Source organism: Leptodactylus fuscus, chromosome 9 (assembly GCF_031893055.1).
Source record: "Leptodactylus fuscus isolate aLepFus1 chromosome 9, aLepFus1.hap2, whole genome shotgun sequence".
Lineage (NCBI taxonomy): Eukaryota > Metazoa > Chordata > Amphibia > Anura > Leptodactylidae > Leptodactylus > Leptodactylus fuscus.
Genome location: NC_134273.1, coordinates 11,934,672 through 11,958,947, shown reverse-complemented (window position 1 = coordinate 11,958,947; position 24,276 = coordinate 11,934,672). Strand labels below are relative to the sequence as shown.

Sequence of the window (24,276 nt, the reverse complement as noted above, 5' to 3'; positions counted from 1 at the left end):
TAGGGAAAACTTAGCACTGCTACATCTGTTTATATAGAACCCTACAACCTCTCTCTTAAAGGGCATGTCCATTTTCGCCACCAAAATGATCCAGTGCACCGAAAATAAAGCATGAATCAAATTTGTTAAAATCTCTTACCATGTTGAGTATACAGTTCTTATGCGTCTCCATTGTAACAGACTACAAACAAATCCTGCGTAGTCTGATCCCACACAGTCATACCCCCTTCCATCTACTTCCATTTCCCCCATAGGACAGACTTGAGCCCCCGACTACACAGTTTGTAGTCTGTAACAGACTTGAGCGAGTACTATTCGAAACGGTAGTTTCGAATAGCACGCACCCATAGGAATGAATGGATGCAGCCGGCACGCAGGGGGTTAAGCGGCAGGACACCGGCCCCATCTACGTGCCAGCCGGCTCCATTCATTGCTATGGGTGCGTGCTATTCGAAACTGCCGTTTCGAATACTACTCACTCATCTCTATTCCCTACCTAAAGAATGCTAGCAGGAAGTGGGAGAAGGAGTAGGGCTAAGGCCCCACGTTGCGGAAACACAGCTTTTTTCGTTGCAGATTTGGTTGCGGTTTTTTGAGCCAAAGCCAAGAATGGCTACAAGAGGGATTCCTTTTGTAGCCATTCTTGGCTTTGGCTCAAAAAAACCGCAACAAAATCTGTAACAAAAAAACGCTACGTTTCCGCAACGTGGGACTTTAGAATCTGACTATACAATGTTTCTTTGCAGTCTGTTACCATAGGGGATTTTTTACCCACGTCTGACTGCAAACTTTTTTTAATTTTTTTAGTTCTGGATGCATCGAAACATTAAAGGTTCCAGTAGCGGACACGGATATTAACGTTCCATCTTAGAATCAGAACAGGATAAGATCGGCAAACGTCTCAAAACACTTCTGACAATCTGGCACTTGTTTCGAGCCCGGAACGCACTCGGCTCTACTTCATCTGAATTTTTATCCTTCACCGAACCGTACGACAAACCCAGCAAAATCTATTAGCTAAAAGAAATGTGTCAAAGCCAGCTGAGCAAAATGCGCGAAAGCAGGAAAGCTGCGAGATGTGTTTTTGTTCTGCGAAATGAAAACGTGTCCTTCAGAGCTTCTTTTCTCCCGTCCATCTCAATTTTTTAGGCTGGGGCTCTGCCTGCTCCGGCTTGAGGAATACGGGGCTCCGGTGTCATAATCTGCAGACTCTTCCGTTCTAATCAGAAATCTGCTGCTAGAAGCGTCTTCATCTAACGTCGGCTTAATGTTCCAAATCGCATCATTTATGTAGACGGGAATCCATCTGGCCACCGAGTAAATAACAAGTCGTTGCAACAATGCCGAAAATAAGAACATTAAAATGTCATGTAAACCCAACCATTAGTCGCTGACCAATAAACCCGAACCAACATCTTTGTTTTGTTTTCCTTATGCTGCTCTGTAAATTACCCTCATACTGACCGCAGCTAGTAACAATGAAATATCACAACCACATGCAAATAAAACGCAACGTTCACATAGAAACACTCCTATATGTGGAAAAAACCGCCTACCCATTATCATTATATACACCGCAACCTGAAGTTTATAATTTGAACATTAGGGGGCACTATTCTGCCTAAGCTATGATGGCTAATTTAAGAGAACATGTTACAAAGTAACACTTGGTATTAGAAGTGTGCCTATTTAAAGGGACCCTCCACCACTTCCACCACCTTCCATTCTTTAATAGGTCTTGCTCCTCTGATTCCAGCACAGTTGGAATTTTTTCTCTAGTCCCTACCGTTCCCGAGAAATCAGCGCTGCCAACTAGGCTCTCTACTCTTAAGTGGGTGGTCTTATTCTGAGCTTTGATCTCTGATTGGAGAGATCTAAAACACGCCCCTTCCTGCTCCTGAATGAGCCCGCCCACTTAGCAGTAGACAACCTAATTAGTTTATCGTGCTACAAGCAAGTTTTACTGATTGCTCGGGAACGGTGGGGGCTAGAGACAAAATTCCAACTGCGATGGAATCAGTGGAGCGGTGGCTATACAAGAATGTAAAGAATTGGTGATGGTGAAGGTGGTGATAATCCTCTTTATTTACATCACCAAATGGTTGGTAAATACCTCTCAAAATATGTCCGTCTAGGAGTGCCCTCAAACGATCTGTCAATCTTAGGCCTATAATTTGATGCCAATTAAATTTCCTAATATATCTTTATAGTGGTCACAGGTCATATCCTAGGATTGTACAGACCACTGATTCACCTGATGGGCCCCTAAGCCAAGGCTGGGGGTAGGTAGCTGCAATAAGTCAATGCTTCTTACTCCCTGGCATCTTCGGCTACAGATGTTGCCCCCTGCTCTGGGTCCTGATACCATCCATCAGGATAGTGTGAAATGGGAAGTACCTGAAAGAAAGGTGCTGTGGTGGAGAAAGGGGCACCCAGGCGAAGCAGTGATGTGAGCACCATGATGGAAAAAGGCATCTGATGTGGGGCAGTACGACTGGGAAGAATGCAATGTTGGGTGTGCAAGGTGCACCACTGGTGAGACACTCCAGCCCATCATTGGATGCATGTACCACAGAGGCAGCCCATTCAACTTTTCTAGGCCCCCCTGGAGAAAGTGGGCCCATTCTGGTTAAGTGGTGAGACTCTGGAATATGGTCTCCACAGATGACCAGGAAACAGAGAATCGGATGGAGTCCCCAAGACTTTCCCGACGTATAGCCATGTAGGGTCATACATTGCCCCGAACCCCTTATAGGATCAGGTAGAGCTCTTTTTATGGGTAGTGTATTATGCAAAAAAATTATTCCAATGCAACAGATCCCAAAAATTACAGTCTTTTGGCCTCCATCTGGTGCACGGGGACCTATGAATATGTAAGACAGGCAAATGTAGCAGGTGTTTATGAACAGGGCTTTAGGAGCGGCAGCAGCCGGGCGGCCCCTTATTTTTATCGCCATCAGTTATTGACAATCTGACTTTAGGTAACACTTGAGGCTGCAAATCTGTAATAAAGTCGTCCGTAACCATGTGCCAAATATAAAACTGGAGCCTTGTTACAGGGGCCTTTGCCCCCTCAGGCACCATCATGGGGGTGCACGTACTCGCTCTGCCCCTACGTAGCTACTCCCAGTCACCGACAGGTTTGATACGTGAGCCCTGCTGCGGGCACAGGCTGGGTACAGTCATGTCTTTTTCAGGTTGCAGTCTAACGCCCCCGGGCATCATGGAGCCGTATTATGACAAGACATCAGCTATAATGGCGCTCTCCCCGTGACAGCAGATCATTAGTGACAAGCGGCATCCTTCTTCTTCCAACACCAGTCATGTGATTTTTTGGGACAGCCAAATTTCAGACCTCATCTACATTTTCACTGTGTTGCTATTTGCAAACAACTGTGCGGCGAATGAATTGTTTCCGTGACTCCAGCGACTGCCGTTTACATGCACAATTTTAGACACTGCGGGATCTTCAATGACAGACCCTTTCCTGCGGGTTACAGCAGATTCTGACCAATCACACAGGTTGTCATTATTGTTTATTCCTATTTGTTACGAAGGCGCGCAAAGAACGTCTCCGAAAATGCCAGAATTGTCCTTGTATCAGCCAAGACCGAGCCTGAGCTTAAAGGAAACCTAGAATCTTGTCTATTCCTTAAAGTGACCAGAACATCATGGACGCAGATGCAAACTGGTGGGAGAGTTCTGTGCATGCACTGTACCACGCGCATGCGCAAGATATGTCACCAGTACCCAACATGTGACTGCTGATGCAAGTGAATGGCGGCCAACGTCACCTGATTCCCTTCCCTTTTGACGCAACCCATCCGGTGAGGCCACAGGATGGGGGACCTGGAATGGGTAAGTATCCCTTGCCCCACTATTATAGATGATGCAACAATGTCTTTTCTTAAAGGGATCACTTTCTTCCAAAAACAGCACCACACCTAGTCCCAGGTTGTATATGGTATTGCAGCTTAGACCCATTTCCATCGGTGAAGATACATCCCCTGGACTGTTGTGGTGCGGTCTTTGAAAGAAAGCGGCCATGTTTTTCTAAATCCGGACAAACTCTTCAATATGGAGACCCCGGCAATGCTTCACATTTCGGATGCCTCGCTGTGCTCCTTTCTGCTCAGGGTTACAGTTCTCCATTATTCCTGGAGATATCAACGCCGCCTATTTGTTGTCTTATTTCAGACAAAGACAATGAGACTGTTACAAAAAATGGGATTTGGCAAGAGAGCCCCGGAGGCCTAACCCGATCTGTACGCCATCCAATTCTCGGTGAAAGTCGCTGCCCTTTATGAAATCCTCTAAATTATAAATGAGTGAACACAAGCAAAACCTGACAGCGCGGGTCCCATGTACAAAACACACCGCACCCGGGGGGACTCCATTCCCCCAAATTAGAGATATTGCTGGTAAACTCATTATTTTAGAAATTCTCCTCCACATTAACCTCTTGTTAAGAAATGACTCGGTTTGGTTACATGGGGGAAGGCTCGCTACTATGGAATGCGGGCTTGAGATATATACGCTGGTAAGTAAAAATTCAGGAAAATTAAGCCCCGGGGCCAGGATCCAACCAACAATGCCCCTATATGCAAACTTGTAAAATTTTCCAGAAAAATTGGGACAATCCACCCAAATTTGGGGCGGTTGGGAATTATGGCCACCACAGGCGAACCCCTTCTGGTTGATAGTCGCACTCCTAAACTAACCAATCTACTAATGGCTACAATAACCAGATCATGGCTTGTCATCCTGGAATCCCATAGGTTATAGGTTACTCGTTCCTGATCCCAACAACCCCTACTTAAAAAAAAGATCTGCAAGGGCCTCAAACTTAAAGAGGTTGCTCAAATAGATTTTTCCTACTAGTGAGGAATTCACAAGATCGGCCATCAGTATGGGATCCATGGGGTCCGACACCCAGACCCTGCACAGATCAGGGTCATTTCTATACAAGTGTCCTTGCTTATCTTTCCTCTTGTATTACAATCAGATAGAAATATACATATGAGGAGCCCCGTGGTCAGGAGTGTAGTGTCCGTTGCGTGTGTGCTTGTATATTATCACATCCATACAGAGCAGCCATGGTGGGACTATGAAAGGATTATCTTATCTTATCTAACTGCAGTGCTGAAAATGATATCCTCATAGGCAAGGACTAGTCTCAAGCCTGCAGCCATTCACAAGCATAGAAGAGGGTCCGCAGGAGATGGAGACAAATCCCGCTCACTTATCGGGGGCTGCTGAACAAACCATTGAGGTTGTTGCAAACTACTGTAGATTGCTGCCATGTTACGTTACATGAGGACTCCAGATGGCGAACAACAGAATCAGCAATGTGAGAAAGAAATTGCAAATGGTGGCAAGGCTTTTCAGCATCTAGGGGGTGATTGGAGAGCAATATACCTTATCAGGGGTTACCTGGGAGCATTATACTGTGTGTAGGGGAGTCACTGGGGAGCATTATACTATATACTGTATGTGGGTGAGTATTATACTGTGTGTAGGGGAGCCATTGGGGAGCATTATACTATATACTGTATGTGGGCAAGCATTATACTGTGTGTAGGGGAGCCATTGGGGAGCATTATACTATATACTGTTTGTGGGTGAGCATTATACTGTGTGTAGGGGAGCCATTGGGGAGCATTATACTATATACTGTATGTGGGTGAGCATTATACTGTGTGTAGGGGAGCCATTGGGGAGCATTATACTATATACTGTATGTGGGTGAGCATTATACTGTGTGTAGGGGAGCCATTGGGGAGCATTATACTATATACTGTATGTGGGTGAGCATTATACTGTGTGTAGGGGAGCATTATACTATATACTGTATGTGGGTGGGCCAGTGGAGAGCATTATACTGTGGGAGGGGAGCCATTGGGGAGCATTATACTATATACTATATGTGGGTGATTCAGTGGAGAGCATTATACTGTGGGAGGGGGCACTGGAGAGCATTATACTGTGTGTAGGCGAGTCATTGGGGAGCATTATACTATATACTATATATGTGTGTGAGCCAGTGGAGAGCATTATACTGTGTATAGGAGAGTCATTGGGTAGCATTATACTATATAGTGTACGTAGGTGAGCCGGTGGAGAGTATTATACTGTGGGAGGGGGCACTGGAGAGCATTATACTATGGAGGGTTAAAAATCTGTTTTAACCCTTACAGTTGTTATATTGGGAGGAAACGTCTCTTTGGTATTTTGTGGGCTGCTATCACATATGTACATGGACAGTGTCGGCTCCATTATAAGTCACGCTGCTTTTAATAGATGATATTTTTCAGTATCTGATTGCATTCTGTAAGCCTGACGCCCACTCCATGCCCTTGGCTCCCAGGTCCATAGGTTACAGCAGGTTAGAGCAATTTTCTGCATTCAGGCTTAATGGATGTGCGAGTTGTCCAAAGTGCATTGTAACGGTACTGCGGGAGCTACACTTATAGATAAGAGGCTGCCATGTAACGTCCACAGAGGGTTCATACAGGGAATGTAGAGACCTGTCAGACAGGAGGCTGCCAGCAGAAGAACCTTAATGACCATGTAATGGAGGACTTCACACTGGTGGGGGCTTCTCGGACCACCTGTACCTACAAAATATAGGTCCACCACCTCAGCACAATATATAAAATAGGCACAAACTCTGCCCAAAGTGTGAAGGTAAAATGACTTCATACTTAAAAATGAAAAAAGTAAAATAAATAAATAATAATAATAATAATAATAAATCTGGTGCACAAATGCCAATAGATCACAGCCCCATTATGAGAAGCGGTGGCCTCCTCAAAGGGCTAAAGACAGAATTATCATTATTACTCTTTTACCTGATTTTATGGAGCGGTCCCATTACAACATCCCATGTACATATGTCACACATAGAGGAGAGTATCCATAAGTCATCCCTATAGAGTGGCTCCCAATGACCATATATGTGAATGGACGCCACGTAATACTAAATCTTCCCTATAGTGGGCGCCACAGCTGCTCACCTTGGCAGACTTCCACTGATCTCCCTTTCAGACAACCCCTTTAACTTACACATCTGCCCCAATGTCTCAGGCTAGGATCACAGTTGTGCCGGCTCAGTAGTCCGTTGTTCTGGTCCTTTGTTTCTAAACCAAAAATCGCAGGCAAAAAAGTCGTGAGTAGGACTTTTTCATTCGCCGGTTTCAGACAGACCATACAATAGAGTCTCCTAATAGAGACCTCAACGTAAATGTGAACATAGCCTTAGACAAACATAAATTACATTTTAGTTAAAATGACACCAACCAATAACATTACTCACAAGATATGGGATACAAAAGTGATATAAGAAATAACTACAAGTTGCAACAAATGTATCAATATGGAAAGTTTTGTGGATTGTCACACATTGTGGCTACATTTTGGACATCCTAGTTTTCATGACCCCAATGATGGAGCTCAGCATAGTGATACAGTATACATGATGGAGCACAGCACTGTCATTCAGTACACATGATGGAGCTCAGCACAGTGATATGATACACATGATGGAGTGTAGCGCTGTCATACGGTATTACATGATAGAGCTTAGCGCTGTGATACGGTATACATGATGCAGCTCAGCACTGTGATATGGTATACATGATAGAGCTTAGCGCTGTGATACGGTATACATGATGCAGCTCAGCACTGTGATATGGTATACATGATAGAGCTTAGCGCTGTGATACGGTATACATGATGCAGCTCAGCACTGTGATATGGTATACATGATAGAGCTTAGCGCTGTGATACGGTATACATGATGCAGCTCAGCACTGTGATATGGTATACATGATGGAGCTTAGCGCTGTGATACGGTATTACATAATGGAGCTCAGTGCTGTCATATGGCATACATGATGGAGCTCAGCGCTGTGATATGGTATCCATTATGGCCGCACACAACCTCCGCTCTCAAGTGATCATCAAACGTTACATTTGACGCCGTTACAAAACTAAGTACCAAAAAGTAGAGATTTGCATTCACTCCCAGAATTCCCTGTTGCTTCTGTACCAAAAGCTGTCAAAGTGAATAACAAGTGTGGGTGGTCCCTGGGGTCACCGAAGAGAGGGGAGGTGGGGAAAAATCGAATAATAGCAAGCAGCATAAGATGACATCGGCGGGAAGCTCCCTGTTGCTTTTTGCAGGGCTCTGTCTGGGAGATGAAGCGGCTTCTGTAATGCTGAGATTTAATGCAGCATTTGCCTCCCAGTGAAAGGCCACCGGCTCCGGTAATCACGAGATCCTAACGTGGCGCACAAACAGACGCCGGGGCTGGCACCGCCAACGATAAGAATATGGTAATACCCGCTGTAAACCTGGAGCACAAGTTTCTCTGCATGTCAAATAGCAAATCAATGTTGTTATACAGCGCCCATGCAGGCAGCAGTGCCTCCCCCACCTCAAAAGTGCCAGCGAGGGTCATTAATCACATGGAGAGCGGCACATAAAGATGCTGCCTGGCAGAGCGCCAGCCTGGGATAAGTATATCTCCTCCTTACCTTGTGGTCAGAGACGCTGATGTACCCCTCCAGGACGGGGCTCGGGGTGTACTCCTTGCTGCTCATCCTGCCCTCTTTCCTGACGGCCGCTGATGAATGCGCAGGGTTCTGTTCCTTCACGCTGCCCATATTGCTGTACATGATCACCAGACTGGTACACATGGTGCTGAGCGCTAGCAATACTGCCAGCCCATGGCGCTGTATACACAAGAAGCACAGTAAGCAGCTATTCTACACAGATTACCCCTGGCGTCTATAGTGCACTTTATATACTGCCACATGGCTCTGGTATACAGGACATTTAACCCTACACTGCCCTGTGGACCCCATGTGTCACTCTTAGTTTTTTGCATTCAATGTCTCCACTCCAGTGCCCTATAACGGGGGCACCCCTAAGGTTCCTCTCTATTTAGGGCTCTATTAGAATTGGAGGTGAGACCCACCAATGTGTAACTATCTATACCGCACCCCCAAACCCCCAGCACCCTATAGTGCAAAGTGCTCGACATTTGGGGAGACGTTTTGCCATTCTATTTATGGGTTACCCTTAAACCCCAGTGAGCGTTATTAAAGAGACAAAAACTTTGTACCTCTCCTCTACCCCCTCCTCACCAGGATCAGGGACCCCAGTAGACGTAACCACTTCTATACCAGCCCCATAAATCTAAAAGTTATTGGTGCACGACCAGTCACCGCACTACAACTCCCACAAGTCGCACAAGTTTGAAGTGGAGGCTAAACTTGAACCCCAGCGGAGATTCTCCATCTCCAGCCGCTCGGGAACCACAAGTAGCAGCATGTCTTGTGCAGATTTACCTGGAAAGGTTTGCAGACACTTATGGCCGGTGCATGCAGGGGAAAGGCTACTAACCTCTAGGTACCCCGGTAAATGGTCCCTGCTGCTCCCTATTGTCTGCAAGGTGTCTTGGAAAGTTCTAACACTGAAGCTGCTGAGCTGAAACCCCCGGCCACCCCCTCAGCTACCAGGGCAGCACCTTGCACCCCAAATAGGACCAGGGCATTAATTGCAATAATTGACTTACCAGCAGTGTCTTCATCTTGTGCCTTGTACCAGGAGATCAGGCGTCCTCAGCTACTGGAGGTAGCCGGCTCTCTGCTCCTATCTGCTGCTTCCATTGTACAGATGCTGTGACATCTCCTTTAGGGAGAGGGGGAGGCAGGGAGAGGCAGTTTGGTGGGGGGGACAGGGCAGGGACAGGCAGGGCAGGGGGGGCACACTGGGCACAGCAGCCTCTCTGAGCCTGAGCTGCTGGTGCAGAGATTACAGACAGATTTAAACTGGACCCTGCTCTGTCTGATCTACACAAGTGCTGCCAGCCAGCGCCTGCAGGGTCCTAGTGCCGACTGACGGCTGCTCCTGCACAAGGCAACGCTGTGATAGAAGCTTATTAAATAAAGGATAGACCTGAGGCTGGCGGTGAGTGCTGAGTGCTGAGCCTTGTAGTATCAGAAGGATCGAGACGAGACGGAGTCATAGATTTATCATGTACTTTATTTATTTAGAATTGTCCATAGAGATGGATTTTATTTATTTCTATATATATTTAATCTTACATAGATTTGTGTCTAGCTGTGTATAGGTTGAATATTTTTATTATATATGTGTCTACATATTTGTCTAAAAATGGATTTTATCATAGATTTATTACAAACGCGTCTATATACAGTATTATCTTTATTTATAGGTGCGTCTATATATTATCTTTATATATATTTTATTTATATGCCAGTCCTAATCCATTCCCCACCAGGCGCAGCTTGTGCGTCCTCAGTAATTCTTGTACATGGGGTTGCAACTGAACTCAAATTTATGCTGGTCGGGAACGGCCATAGACCTGTAGTATAATGCACACCAGATTCCTTGCAGGAGTTATAGTATATATAGACCTGTAGTATAATGCACACTGGCAGGAGTTATAGTATATATGGCAGACCTGGACATCCCCGCCGCAGCCCACCTGGATTCCCGCTAGATTTACACTATTTCCTCTGTAAACATGACCCCAGAAGCCGTGCAGGTCATAAAACCCAATTCACACCTTGAGATTTCTCTATGATTGCAGTTTGTACCCCCTTGTGTTGCAGTTTCGCAGCGTCTGCTCCGGTCATAGCTCACTACTAGAGTATGAAATTTGGTGGGACGCCCGTGTGTTCCTATGGGGGGCGAATGAGCAAACATTGACTTTAAAAATCCCATGACAATATCTGGTGCCGTACAAGGAGGTCCGCAGGGGTCACATTTGTCACAGATGACTTTGGCAGCAAATCCAGCGATGTCCGCGGGGAAACCTGCACCACATTGGCGGGATTTTGATGAGGATTTGGTGAGGATTTTCAATTGCAACTCTGTAATATTTTGTCTTCCCATATAGAATGGATTCTTCACAAAATGTTTCAATGTTACAGAAAAGTCAATAGTGACATGCAAAGAATTTTCGGTCTGTGGTGTTTTGGGCTAAGTGAAGTGGTTTCCCAAATTGCAGCGTAACTTTTTTCTAGAATGTGATTTTTACTCTATAGGACTGCAAATATCCCAAAAATCACATAGCAATTGTATCTACAAGCAAATACCACATTTAGAAAAGATCCCCTTACATTGCAGAGGGACCTTTGGAACTCTTCAACCACCAGAGCACGAGTACTACTACATTCGGACGGCACCCCACTGCAACTTTGCTGTGTATGTACCTTTAAGAGGTACTCAAATTGTCATGAAATGTAAAAATCAGTGCAGGGTCTTGGAGGGCAGTTTGTTCTATTACTGTATAAGCCTTGATAATCACATTACGGCTGCAGCACATTTTACATTTCTCTGTGTACAATAAGGAGCCGTCTGCCCCCTCCTCTATCCATTATAACTGGTTTGGTTTCCTTACATGGAATTCTGCCAGGAGTAACTGTACAATAATAAGTGACCATAATATAGGAGATCCATGGACACTGAACTGCAAATATCGGGCAGATACGTGCAGGTACCCACTGCATTCTAGTATACAGAATGCAGGCATAAAACAATCTATGATCACAGTCAGTAAAGAAGCCAAAAGTAGATACAAGTACATAGAAGACTTGTCTTACATTGTAAGCTCTGTGATGTGCAGAATCTTCAATCTCTTGCGCGGAGCAGTTTGCAGAGAATCAGCCCCTCTCATCTGTGAACGGACCAGCTCCTCCCCCGCTACTCACTTTGATCCCGTCTTGCATCTTTGGCGATGATTACAGCCTAGCAATAGAGAGTGAACTGTATATTAGCTACAAGGGAGACAACTAGAAGGAACGCTAGACAGGTTTTCCTAAGAAAAAGTAGCAATATTTTTAATGAAGGTGCATCACATTTTGGAGTTAGGGACCAATTAAAGGGGTTTTCTGGGAATCCAGTCACACTGATACCTACCCAGACCCCACAGTGGACAGCGCTTGTATAGGCATTCCATCAGGCATGCTGGGAGTTGTAGTTGTAGCACGGATTGATGGTGGAGACGGCACAGGATGTAATTCATAGAGGAAGAGCGATGACGTGTTCTCTTTAAGAACAAAGATTTGGATTGCGAATAGATCTTAGAACATCCATCGCATCGGAGGATGCCGCCGTGTACAGGGTCATTTATATGGTAAGCAGCACTTAATGGGTTAACCTGTCGCTCCCATTACAAGTCTTTACAGCTGATTTATGACGCCCCGGCCTGTTAGATCTGCAGCTATTATTAATAATAACATATTATATAGCTAAATGATGTGTGGCCGCCCATAAATTACTTCTGGAACAAATCTTGCCGATTTGCTAGGAAACATCATTAGGTAATTGTGTCGCTTTGTCATTGCAGCAAAAATGGAGCGGCTTTAATATTTCTGGGTGACAGATAACAGGGTCCGCCATTAACCCCCACCTAAGTGCAATATTCCAGGGGAAGACATGTTACAACGGCGACGTGGAACAGGACGGCTGCATATCACACTGTCTATGGTGGCTTGTGAGACAAAACCACTCAGGTCCTAGGGTGGCACAGTGAAGGGGGTGTACAGGATGGCGGTAATAGTTACCCCAGGTCACACCCTGGTTTCTTGAGTGACGTAAAAGGAAGAGTCTTCATACTTTCACACTGTCCTGGATTCAGCGGGACAGTCCCATATTTCGGGTCCTGTCCCACTCAGCAGGAGGAATGTCCTGACTTCATCTGCCTCCGCCATGTAGTTGATTACACGAAAGAAGTCATGTATAGCCTGCCAATGTATCAGTCTATTTCTGTTCCATATCTGCTGAGTGCAGGCTACCCTCCTAACCACCCAGATTCAGTGGGACAGTCCTGGATTTGGGTGCAGTCCTTCTGTCCCAAGCAGCAGGAGACATGTCTTGGGTTCAACACCATCTGGGTCCGGAGGATGACGATGGAGTACGATGGTGTCCTGCTTCAACCGTTAGCTCCCGTTTCTCCTATATCACCCCTGCTGTTCCAGGCATTTACCATAGTGGGCAGCCTCTATATACAGAGCAGATGTAGCTCCCCCTAGTGGTGACTGATGCCAACTAGAATTTATCATCTTGTGTAGGGAATTTGGTCCTCTGTACCATAAAATGTAAAGCTTCGACAGCTATAAAGTTGTATTAAGAAACACCAGGGCACAAATTATGTTCAGGATCCAAGAACACAATGATGTGAAAAGGTAGAAATGATGGTATAAAATCCTTGGTGAGAATAAACAAGAATAGAATATGGACATATAGTATCAGCCATGTATATCCTTTATATCCCAGAGCCATGGCCTCCTCAAGGCCTCAGCTTTTCCTTGCGTGCTCCTTTAATGACAGTCGAATCACCCGAGCGAACGCGGCTCTTACACGCAACATTTCATAAACGCGTTCCTTCTCCTCTCGGGGAGAGTCAGAGGTTTAACCATTAGAAGATGAGAATTAACAGCCGGATTTTGGAGATATTAGGACTTATTTTCCTGCCACTTCTGACGTGTCGTTACAGTTGGTTATTGCGCCACCTATGTGCAGATCCGGTAAATGACGTTCTTTCCACGGAAGCTTCACCATTAGTAACGGCAGGCTGACTGCAGATCGCCTCCGTGATTTACTGACGGCTAGTCATGCTGCTAAAAATATACTGGAAATCAGTTTTCCTTTCCCTTGCGGATATTGAGTATGGATTTGTTACGGAGACATATGCAATTTCACCTAGGTTGGGTATTGATTCTGTGCTGCGTATATGGCTCCGACATATTATACAGGACAGTATAGAGATTTGTATCCATCGATCTCATACTACTGTATTTGTCCTTAAAGGGGTTTTCCGGCCCAAAAATCGAGTTTTCATCTGATGACCTATACACACAAATTTTGCAAAATTTTGCAAGAGATTTCTGGTCGTCCATGAATGGTTGTTCATACCATTTCACAGTTTTGCAACTCTTCTGTGCTTTCAACTTTCTTTCCCAGGATCCAATCTTCACCACCAAGCTCTACCAGCCCCCCCGGGGTGTATGACATTGGAGAAGAGGCTTCAAGATGTTGCAAGAGCCTGTGGGTGAAGATTAAAAAAAAAAACAGGACCAGAGCCCTAGAATAGAAGAATACCAGTGTTTTGGGTGTTTTTCTGTCCACACCTCCCCCAGACTGCCGTTTAATATACCCAAGAGTATTCGTGATATTTGACAATTTGTGGCTGGTGAACCCCAAAAATCTCAGGTTCATCAAAACTTGACATTTTTTGGAAAATTCACGACAAACCTGGCTCATAACTGGCTTACTTATATCTAGTGCTGGTTGGCGGGGTGAGAGGCCATAGACGTGGATCAGGGGGGTGCGGTATTATGTCTTATAGGTCATGCACGCAACACATTCAACCTGAACTGACCAAAAGCTGGTCTGCAAAGGCAATCTATAGAATATTGCCTCTGCCCCACGTGTATGACCCCTCACCTCGCCAGTCCCCGGGCTCACACTGATGAAAGGTGATAGCTCCAGAACAGCTCGCTGCAGAAGAGTCTCTTGTAGAAGAGATGTTCTGGTTTGGTCTTAATGCTGGGTCATGTCATCAGGCTTCTTGAAAGCCGGATACTAATCTATAGAGAGATGTCTTTCCAAAAGGTGGCGCTAGAACAACAGTTCAAGGAAAACGTATTTGCATGCTCTATGCCAGAATTCCAGCAAAACATGCATGGCCTGTATCCACCTGCTAACCTGTGTCCTACCAACTACTCTACCCTGTCCTGCATCCGCCTGCTGACCGGTGTCCTACCAACTACTCAACCCTGTCCTGCATCCGCCTGCTGACCGGTGTCCTACCAACTACTCTACCCTGTCCTGCATCCGCCTGCTGACCCCTGTCCTACCATCTCCTCCACCCTGTCCCTGCATCCATTTGCTGACCCGTGTCCTACCATCTCCTCCACCCTGTCCTGCATCCGCCTGCTGACCCTTGTCCTACCATCTCCTCTACCCTGTCCTGCATTCGCCTGCTGACCCTTGTCCTACCATCTCCTCCACCCTGTCCTGCATCCACCTGCTGACCCGTGTCCTACCATCTCCTCCACCCTGTCCTGCATCCACCTGCTGACCCTTGTCCTACCATCTCCTCCACCCTGTCCTGCATCCCCCTGCTGACCCGTGTCCTACCATCTCCTCCACCCTGTCCTGCATCCGCCTGCTGACCCTTGACTCATTGGACCCATCTATGTGTATAAAAACCCCTTTTTGGTGACTATTCACTAACAATAAAGACCATCAGAAACTTAAGTGTGGTATAAGTGGGGTAGGCCACAGCTTTATTTATACCTGATAACAGAAGGTAAATAAAAACCTCATAACGGGAACCAAAAGATAGACCGTCCATGCCCGCCTCCAGCTCTTCTTCTTCCTGTCTTCTTAATTCGCCCTGAATGCTCCGCTGCGATCCAGCGAGCATGTAGGTTACCATACTTCAAATTGGGCATGGACACCCCCGCCACACAACAGGCAGTGTACCGCTCCCTCCCTACACCTGCCTGTTGGCCCCCCCACCCAAAAGAACCAGGGCCCTCTCAAGCCCATCCTGCAGCCCAGAAAGAAAAATATCAGACCCTATGGGGTTGAGATGCACCCCGTCCCTCATTAACAACTTCTCGTTATCACCCTCCAAATCCAAGTGTCGTATGGTTACCCCACCCAAAGACCTAACAAATTTGGAGACCCGGATGTTCAGCACCCGCCGAGCCCTATCGATCGCGGCGACATCTCGCGCGCCTCTCCAACAAAGGCGAGGCACAACCTCCGACCACACCAGGACCACCTTACCGAAAAAGTCATATACTCGGCGGAGATCCTGCTTTACCATGGTAATGAGTTCGGCTAACTTCACATGACCCAGTTCATTACCTCCGGCATGGACTAAAATAATTGCAGGACCTGCCGTCAAACGGCTTGCGGCCACAATTTCGGGCAGAACCTGCCTCCACTGCAGACCTCGACAACCTCTCCAACGAACGTCCACTCCGTCCAGGCCGAAATGTAGACCCCCAGGCCGAACCGCCGCTCTCCTCTCCGCCCAATACAGGAAAGAGTGGCCTATGAGCCACACCACCACCGGAACAGCCTCTACAGAGAAAACAGAGAACAACGGCACAAGACATAGAAGAAAAATGCAAGAAAAAGACATAAAGGCCCAGATCAGCACCCCATCGCACTCAGCGGACGCCGAGGCTTAGGGAGTCATCAGGTCGGGCCGAATGTAAGACCGGAAGCAGTCGGATCTCCAGCGCCCCAATCGTTTTACCGCCTCATCGCCCAAACCACAAGCATCGGCCGTCGTGGCGGCTCCGATGCGGAAGGAATGGGTGCCGAAGTCCCGAGGCTCCAGCCCCACAGCAACTAAACATGCACGAAAAACAGACAGGAATTGGAAACGAGTGAGAGGTGAACCAGATTCATGCAATAAGAGGACGTCCCCTGCGGGACGCCTAGCACAATAATCCCGAATCAAAACCACGGGGCAAAACTCAGACCCCGTGCGACCAATGGTAATCCACGTACCCCGCCCGAAAACATGCACATGGCGCGCTTTAAACCAAATGTTACGCTGCAAACAAACCAGAACTAAATGCCGAAGCAGCGCCAGCACCGGGGGTGAGGAGGAAGACTGACTATTTATAACCTGCACTACCGAAAGGTTATCACACCAAAAAACTATCCTACGGTTGGACATCCCATCACCCCAAAGCTCTATCGCGGCCACAATCGGGAAAAATTCCAACAGGGCCATGTTCTTAACCAAGCCCAATTCAACCCACTGCGGAGGCCAAGACCCCCTGCACCACTCATCCCCGAAGACAGCCGCGAAACCGTCGCCCCCAGCCGCGTCCGTAAACAAAGATAGCTCTGCATTTGTAACCTCCTCCTGCTGACAAACCGCCCGACCGTTAAACTGAGAAAGAAAAACGCTCCAAACACGCAAATCCTCCTTCAGTGTACGCGTAATGCGAATAAAATGGTCGGGGTGGAGCACGCCCTTCGTAGCCAGCGACAGCCGGCGACAAAAGGCGCGCCCCATGGGCAGAACCCGGCATGCGAATGTCAGCAGGCCGAGGAGACACTGCATCTGGTGCAACGTAACTTTTTTGGCGAGAAGGAAATCCCCAATCATACCCATCAAACGGTCGAGCTTGTCAGGCGGGAGCCTGAACACCATGTCGACCGAGTCTATCTCGATGCCGAGAAAGGACAGCCGCGTACACGGGCCCTCCGTCTTCTCGGCAGAAAGGGGAACACCCAGCCGGGACATCAAGGACCTAAAGGTAGCTAACAAATATGCGCAAACAGGCGAACCGCCCGGACCAACAAACAAGAAATCGTCGAGATAGTGCAAAACTGATGGGATGTCCGATTCATAACGCAAAGACCACTCCAAAAAGGAGCTAAAAAGCTCGAAATAATAGCATGAAATAGAGCACCCCATAGGCAAGCACATGTCGACGAAAAAACTGTCCTTAACCCTACAACCTAACAAGTGGAAACAGTCGGGGTGCACCGGAAGCAGCCGGAAAGCCGACTCAATGTCGGACTTAGCCAACAGAGCCCCCGGCCCAGCCCTACCAACCAGAAAAACAGCCTTGTCGAAAGAGGTGTACGACACTGCCGCATCCTCTTTCGAAATGCCGTCGTTAACCGACGACCCAGGAGGGTAAGAGAGATGATGAATGAGCCGGAATTTGCCCGTCTCCTTCTTGGGCACCAGGCCCAAAGGGGAGACCCGTAAATTCAACAGCGGGGGATCCGAAAAGGGGCCGGCCATCCGGCCCAACATCACCTCCTTCATGACCTTCTCCCACGCCATCTCCTCATTATCCCTGACAGACTTCAAATTAGAGGAAAGAAACATAACCGAAGAAGGGGCGTGGGGAATATAAAAACCGTTGTAGAAACCCTCAAGAAGCAGGCTTGCCTCCCGCCTCCTGGGGTAGAGGGCGAGCCACCGTTCCAGCAGCCGCACGTTCACCGGCGTTCTCTGTGGTGCCGGCAGCACCCAGCTTGCCGCCTTGCCGATTACGGCGGAAGCAGCGCAAGGCAGAGTGCGACCCGCCACAGATCGAACACTCGTGCTTGAAGCGGCAGGAAGAGTGAAATCTGCAGTGGCCCTCATTGTAGAGCCAGCAGGTTCCACTCTGACGCTGTGCCGTCGCTGCGGGCTGCTGCCCCGCACCGGCGGCACCTGGCTGAAAAGGCCGCTGGGGGCGTTGGGAAAGGATCAACTGGATCCAAACGTCGGTAGCCTTAGAGGCCCAACCGACGGAGGGGGTCAGAGCCAGACGGCGACGGTACTCCTCATCGTACCGCCACCAGGCCGAACCCCCATGCAATTTATACGCGCTGTAAACTGTATCCATATAAATGAAGAGCTCAGGGCCCTTCATCGGAGAAGCCTGACACGTAATATAAGCAAGAGTGGCGAAGGCCTGTAACCAGTTGCCAAAAGTTTTCGCCACTCTCTGCTTACGTTCCGAACCTTTTTCAAAAGTCCGCTCCTTATCGACGGCAATATGGTCTGCCGACAACAAGGACCAGATGTCTATGAACTCTCCCTTGACAATCTTCTCCCTAAGCTCCGCTGGGACGTGTGTCCCCAGTGGAGCGACTCCACAGAACATAGTGTCCCGGAGCATGCAACTCGATGCCAAATCCGCGACCGGTGCAGGAGCAGCCCCCCCGGGTGCAGCGGCGGACACCGGGTCCGCCCTAACCTGAGAACTACCTGAAACTTCTAACAAATGCTTAATGAAGGAGGAAAGATCCTGGCCAGGTGCAAGTGTCGGTGTGGGTGTCGTGGTGTGAGGTGCCCAAGCCGTGCGGCAGGCGTACTCACCGGGTTGCGGCCCCGAATGGACCGGAAGAGGAGCCTGGACAGGAGCGGTCGGTAGAGGCTGTGCGTCTTGATGTCGTAGTCCAGCCGCAGAAGATGTAGCCCTCTCCGGACGGCCGTCCACTGCAGAACCCCGACGACTCTCCCGATGCGAAGAGGCACGATGCGACCCGTCCCGCAGCCTTCGGTCTGAACGACTGTAGCTCCGCCTTGACCTGGAGGACGAACGACTGCGCGGGGTGCGATGTCTTGTACGACTCCTGCGACTACGAGAACTCCTCCGGCTGCTGTGTCTTCGCGATGCATCCAAGTGACGCCCACTTCCGCGGCGGTACCTGTCGTCTTCTGATGAAGACTCAGAGAAAGACGAAATGTTAGAGCGATGACGCGAGCCCCTGCCCTCCCGCACCCAGTCCCCTACACCCGCAGACGCCCCGCTGCGAAGGAGGGCCGACCGAACCCCTCGGGTGACCACTTGACCCCTGTGACCTGCGGGACCCTCCCCCACCGCCGCAGAACGCGCCACCCCCACCGCACCGTCGGACGCAACATCATGTAGGCCCGCCCCCCCGCCGACCCCGGAAGCCCCGCCCCCATGGCCCGCGCCGTCCACACCCACCTGAACAATAGGAGCAGAGCCCGCAGGACGAGGAGGATCCATGCCGCCGCCCGAGGGGCCTGCGGCAGCAGCTGTGGCAGAAAAAACAGCCGGAGCTGCGTCTCCAGCAGCTCCGGCAAGGGAAACGCTAAGCCCCGCCCCTTCCGCCCCGTCATTTCCGGCCGCTTCGGCGACGCGCGCCAGGGGCACGCCCCCCGGCGGCGCGTCATCAAAGAGCAGGGGGGAAGCACCACCCACAGCAGCCGCGGCAGCGACCGTTGCTTCAGGCCGCGTGGCAGCGGCCATATTGGCATCAGAGGAGGCGCGCAGAGGCAACGCTGGGGACCCTCCCCCCCCCCCCCCCCCCCCCCCGGGCACGCATAGAAGGTCTCCCGGAACGCTCACCTGTGCTGCCGCTGCCAGAGGCTGACTGCCGACCACGAACCCCGGCCTCCCTTCTCTGCCTCACAGCGCCGACACCCCCGCGCGCCGGCGGGCTGGGACTCAGCCGAGATGGAGGGCGAGATACCCTCAGCGGCCGCCCGTCCGCCCTGAAAGCCGATCCGCTGGCCCCCGACTCGCATGACCGCTGAAGGAGGCTAAGCAACCAGCCAGGGCCCTGGCTGGCCACCCTCTCCTGGATCAGTTGCTCCAAAGAGTCCGCCATCTGCAGGTCCTGTTCCTCTCACCACGCGTCCTGGTAGAAGGTGAGTGACCCGCCTACGTGCCCCCTTTTTATGGACTAATACTAAAAACTTCACCAATATTTTGTAAATAGAATAAGAAACCAGCCAATGAGTCCAAAGCCCTTTCCTTAAACAGTCTAGGGCTATCTAGTCCTACCATCTCCTCCACCCTGTCCTGCATCCACCTGCTGACCCGTGTCCTACCATCTCCTCCACCCTGTCCTGCATCCGCCTGCTGACCCGTGTCCTACCATCTCCTCCACCCTGTCCTGCATCCGCCTGCTGACCCTTGTCCTACCATCTCCTCCACCCTGTCCCTGCAGCCATGTGTTATAGCTTGCAGAGGCTACACGTATGTGCTATTATACACACTTCTGTTCCATTGTCCCCTGCGCCATTACACCAGTCCATCACTATATTCCTCGCTTATGTATTGTCACCAGAGCACTAGATCTCGGCCAAAACCTCCATAAGCACATTAGCGCCTGTGCCCAGCAGCTTTCCTCCGTCCTGTTAAGTCTATTGTCTCTTTCTTGTCTGCTCAGCTAATCTGCTCATCATCCTCAGAAGCTGGATCTCAGCTCTGGCCGCCGTACAATCCTCTCCCAGAATGGAAGTCCTGCCAGCGCATGATGTGAGGCTTCTCCTCAAACCCCCAATGTTGGATCCTCACTATTACACGTGTGCGGGTGTTATTATGTGCACGTATAGGACATTATATATTGTATGTTCTGTTACTATATTAGACATTTCATTATCACTTTGTGTGTTCATGTATATGTATATGATAAGGCCGGATCACAGGTGGAGGGGACAAGATTCAGCTGAACCTGTGCCAATATGCAGATCTGCGCGCCTCAATGCTGACACAGTGCGAAACCCCGGGCGCAACTATCAGGGCAGCAGATGTTATGGAACCCAAAAACTAAAGAGATTCTATCATTAAACTAAAACCATAAACATACTCGTATAGAAAAGAAGAAAAAAATTTAAAAAAAATGGTGGCGCCGATCTTCAATCTAAAGGTAAGTGATGAATAGTCTAAAGGTTATTATTACATGGGTTTAGTTATCACTGTATTTCTAATGATAGAATCCCTTTAAAGTCTCCTGGGGTCTCCTGGTTACTCACTTGCCGCACATGCAGATCTGTTCATTCTAAGTCTTCTGTTTCTTGAATACAATGTCAGAATACTTATAGATACAGTATATACTGAATGGCCACTTTATTAGAGACCACCTGCCCTTTCACAATTGGGGCTCCCCCTGTATGGACCACAGACCCACGTGTGACCCTGGAGTGCAGCATAATATCTAGTGACGATTTTCCTGGGGTTCATGGTCAGTGTGAATCTGAGAGATCGCAACTACTAAGAGGGAGATCTGGTCATTGGTACAAGACTAGTCAGGGTCACAATTTCATACAGCGCCATCTTGTGGGGTTTTGCGGTGTTGCAGGGTGGAGAGTATACCGAGCATGCTGTGATGGAGAAAAACCATCCAGCAAGTGGCGATCGTGTGGATGGAAACAACTCGTGGATTGGAAGGGGAGGTCAAGACTGGTACTCAGGAAGAAGCAAGAAAACTGCAAACGAATTCAAGACTGGCGTCCAACTAACATGTCCGAACGCCCAGATAGACTGTAATGGCGGACGATCAGTGCGAAGAGTTAGAAAAACAAGACTGCGTGGGGGCAAGAGAGGCAAAATTTGGATGACTTTACTTTGTCATTTTTGGCCATTGGTTTCACACGTCAACTCTACTTGGGTCCCACCTTGGTCCTTGTGGACGCCACTGGAGAAGATCCCCACAGACATAAGAATCAGGATGCAGAACAATGATGTCGCACGAATATTGGATGCCATGGTTTTATACCCCATGTGAATAGCGATGGTGAGATTTGGGTGCAGGAGCCGGCGCCCTCCGTCCTCAACACCATTTACAAAAACAATTATCGGATGAACAATCCATCGCGAGCCGAACGTCAGCGCTAAAGAGCCTCGTAAAAGGTTTGTTAAATCCTTGGCTTTGGCTGGAGACGTTCACTCCGATTCGTCTGGAATGGCCTTAAAATTGTCTTTTAGGGGGAAGAAAACCTGCCAGCTGCAGAAGGCGAGAGCGGCGGATTATCTACGATGGGAGCCAGATGCCGCAACGTGCCCAAGTCGTCGTAAAACCAAGTTACATTCAACGTGGCGAAGACATTACAGGTTATTTCTTCTCGCAGGTTTATAGTCTTACATTCTACCTGTTGAGCCTTGTAATGAACAGGCTTGGGATCCTAAGACAGTGACATCACTCCTGCTGTACGATGACATCACTAAGCAGTGACATCACTCCTGCTGTACGATGACATCACTAAGCAGTGACATCACTCCTGCTGTACGATGACATCACTAAGCAGTGACATCACTCCTGCTGTACGATGACATCACTAAGCAGTGACATCACTCCTGCTGTACGATGACATCACTAAGCAGTGACATCACTCCTGCTGTACGATGACATCACTAAGCAGTGACATCAATCCTGCTGTGCGATGACATCACTAAGACAGTGACATCACTCATGCTGTATGATGACATCACTAAGCAGTGACATCAATCCTGCTGTGCGATGACATCACTAAGCAGTGACATCACTCCTGCTGTATGATGACATCACTAAGCAGTGACATCACTCCTGCTGTACGATGACATCACTAAGCAGTGACATCACTCCTGCTGTGCGATGACATCACTAAGACAGTGACATCACTCATGCTGTATGATGACATCACTAAGCAGTGACATCAATCCTGCTGTGCGATGACATCACTAAGACAGTGACATCACTCCTGCTGTACGATGACATCACTAAGCAGTGACATCACTCCTGCTGTATGATGACATCACTAAGCAGTGACATCACTCCTGCTGTACGATGACATCACTAAGCAGTGACATCACTCCTGCTGTATGATGACATCACTAAGCAGTGACATCACTCCTGCTGTATGATGACATCACTAAGTGTGAAGATTAGTAGGAACAATATTGGGAATTGTTATCATGGCATCAGGGGCTTCCATAGGATTGAGGGGACCCTCAGTCAAAATGGATCTCTCTTTAGGTTACGGTGCACAACACCTTGAAGACGCCGCTCCTAATGTCCCATTTACTTGGTCCCAACCACAAAGATCCATTCAGGAGTCTCCATATAGTTCTGGAACAGCGGCTGTCACAAGACACCCAAAAACTCATAGAGGGAACACCTCTGCCATTGGGGCATGCTTACTGCCATTATATAGCTGTGTTTTTGTATATAGCAATATTATTTATTTTTATGTAGCAGTATTATTTATGTGCATGGTAGTTGCTGTATCTATACAGTATGCCAGCATTATTTATGGGTACTATAGTGATATTAGTTTGAGTATTTGTACACTATTACAGTATTATTTATGTGTTACATGGTAATGGTTGTTGTAGTATGCTTATACTATGGCAGCTTCATGAATGTATATTATATGGTGACATAAGTTGCAGTATGGCAGCACTATTTGTGTGTGGTGATGTTATAGTATAGGGGACAGCACTGTTTACTGTATACATAGAGACAATTACAGTATTATATGTGGGAGTTGTAGTATAGGTACATTATGATAGTGTTATTTATGTGCATTATATGGTCATATTAGTTATAGCATTATGACACTTGTTATTCATGTGTATTATATGGAGACATTAGTTGCAGTATATGTATATTATATTTGTGTGTACTATATGGTGACATTACAATATTTGTACATTATAACAGCATTATATTTACATAATATGTGTATTGTATGGCAACATTACTTGCAGGATATGTACATTATGGTAGTGTTATTTATGTGCATTATACGGAGACATTAGTTATAGTAGGTGCACATTATGGTAGTGTTATTTATGTGTATTATATGGTGACAATATTTGCAGTATGTGTACATTATATGTGTGTGAGATATGGTGATAGTTGCAGTATATGTACATTATGATATTATGTGTAGTTACAGTATGTGTACATTATATTTGTGTGTATGATACGGTGACCATTGCAGTATATGTACATTATGGTAG

At 47.9% G+C, this 24,276-nt stretch overlaps 1 protein-coding gene across 1 annotated transcript in view; it reads right to left on the bottom strand.

Moving 5' to 3' along the window:
* Nucleotides 1-9,813, bottom strand: part of ST6GALNAC5 (ST6 N-acetylgalactosaminide alpha-2,6-sialyltransferase 5) — a 77,815-nt gene extending 68,002 nt beyond the window's left edge. The window contains exons 1-2 of the mRNA XM_075287805.1: nt 9,582-9,813; nt 8,539-8,736 (exon numbers count right to left, since the gene is read on the bottom strand). Of these exons, the coding sequence (XP_075143906.1) occupies nt 8,539-8,736; nt 9,582-9,596 (213 nt within the window). The 5' untranslated portion in view covers nt 9,597-9,813. The remainder of the gene's footprint in view (nt 1-8,538; nt 8,737-9,581) is intronic.
* Nucleotides 9,814-24,276: the final 14,463 nt, after the last annotated feature.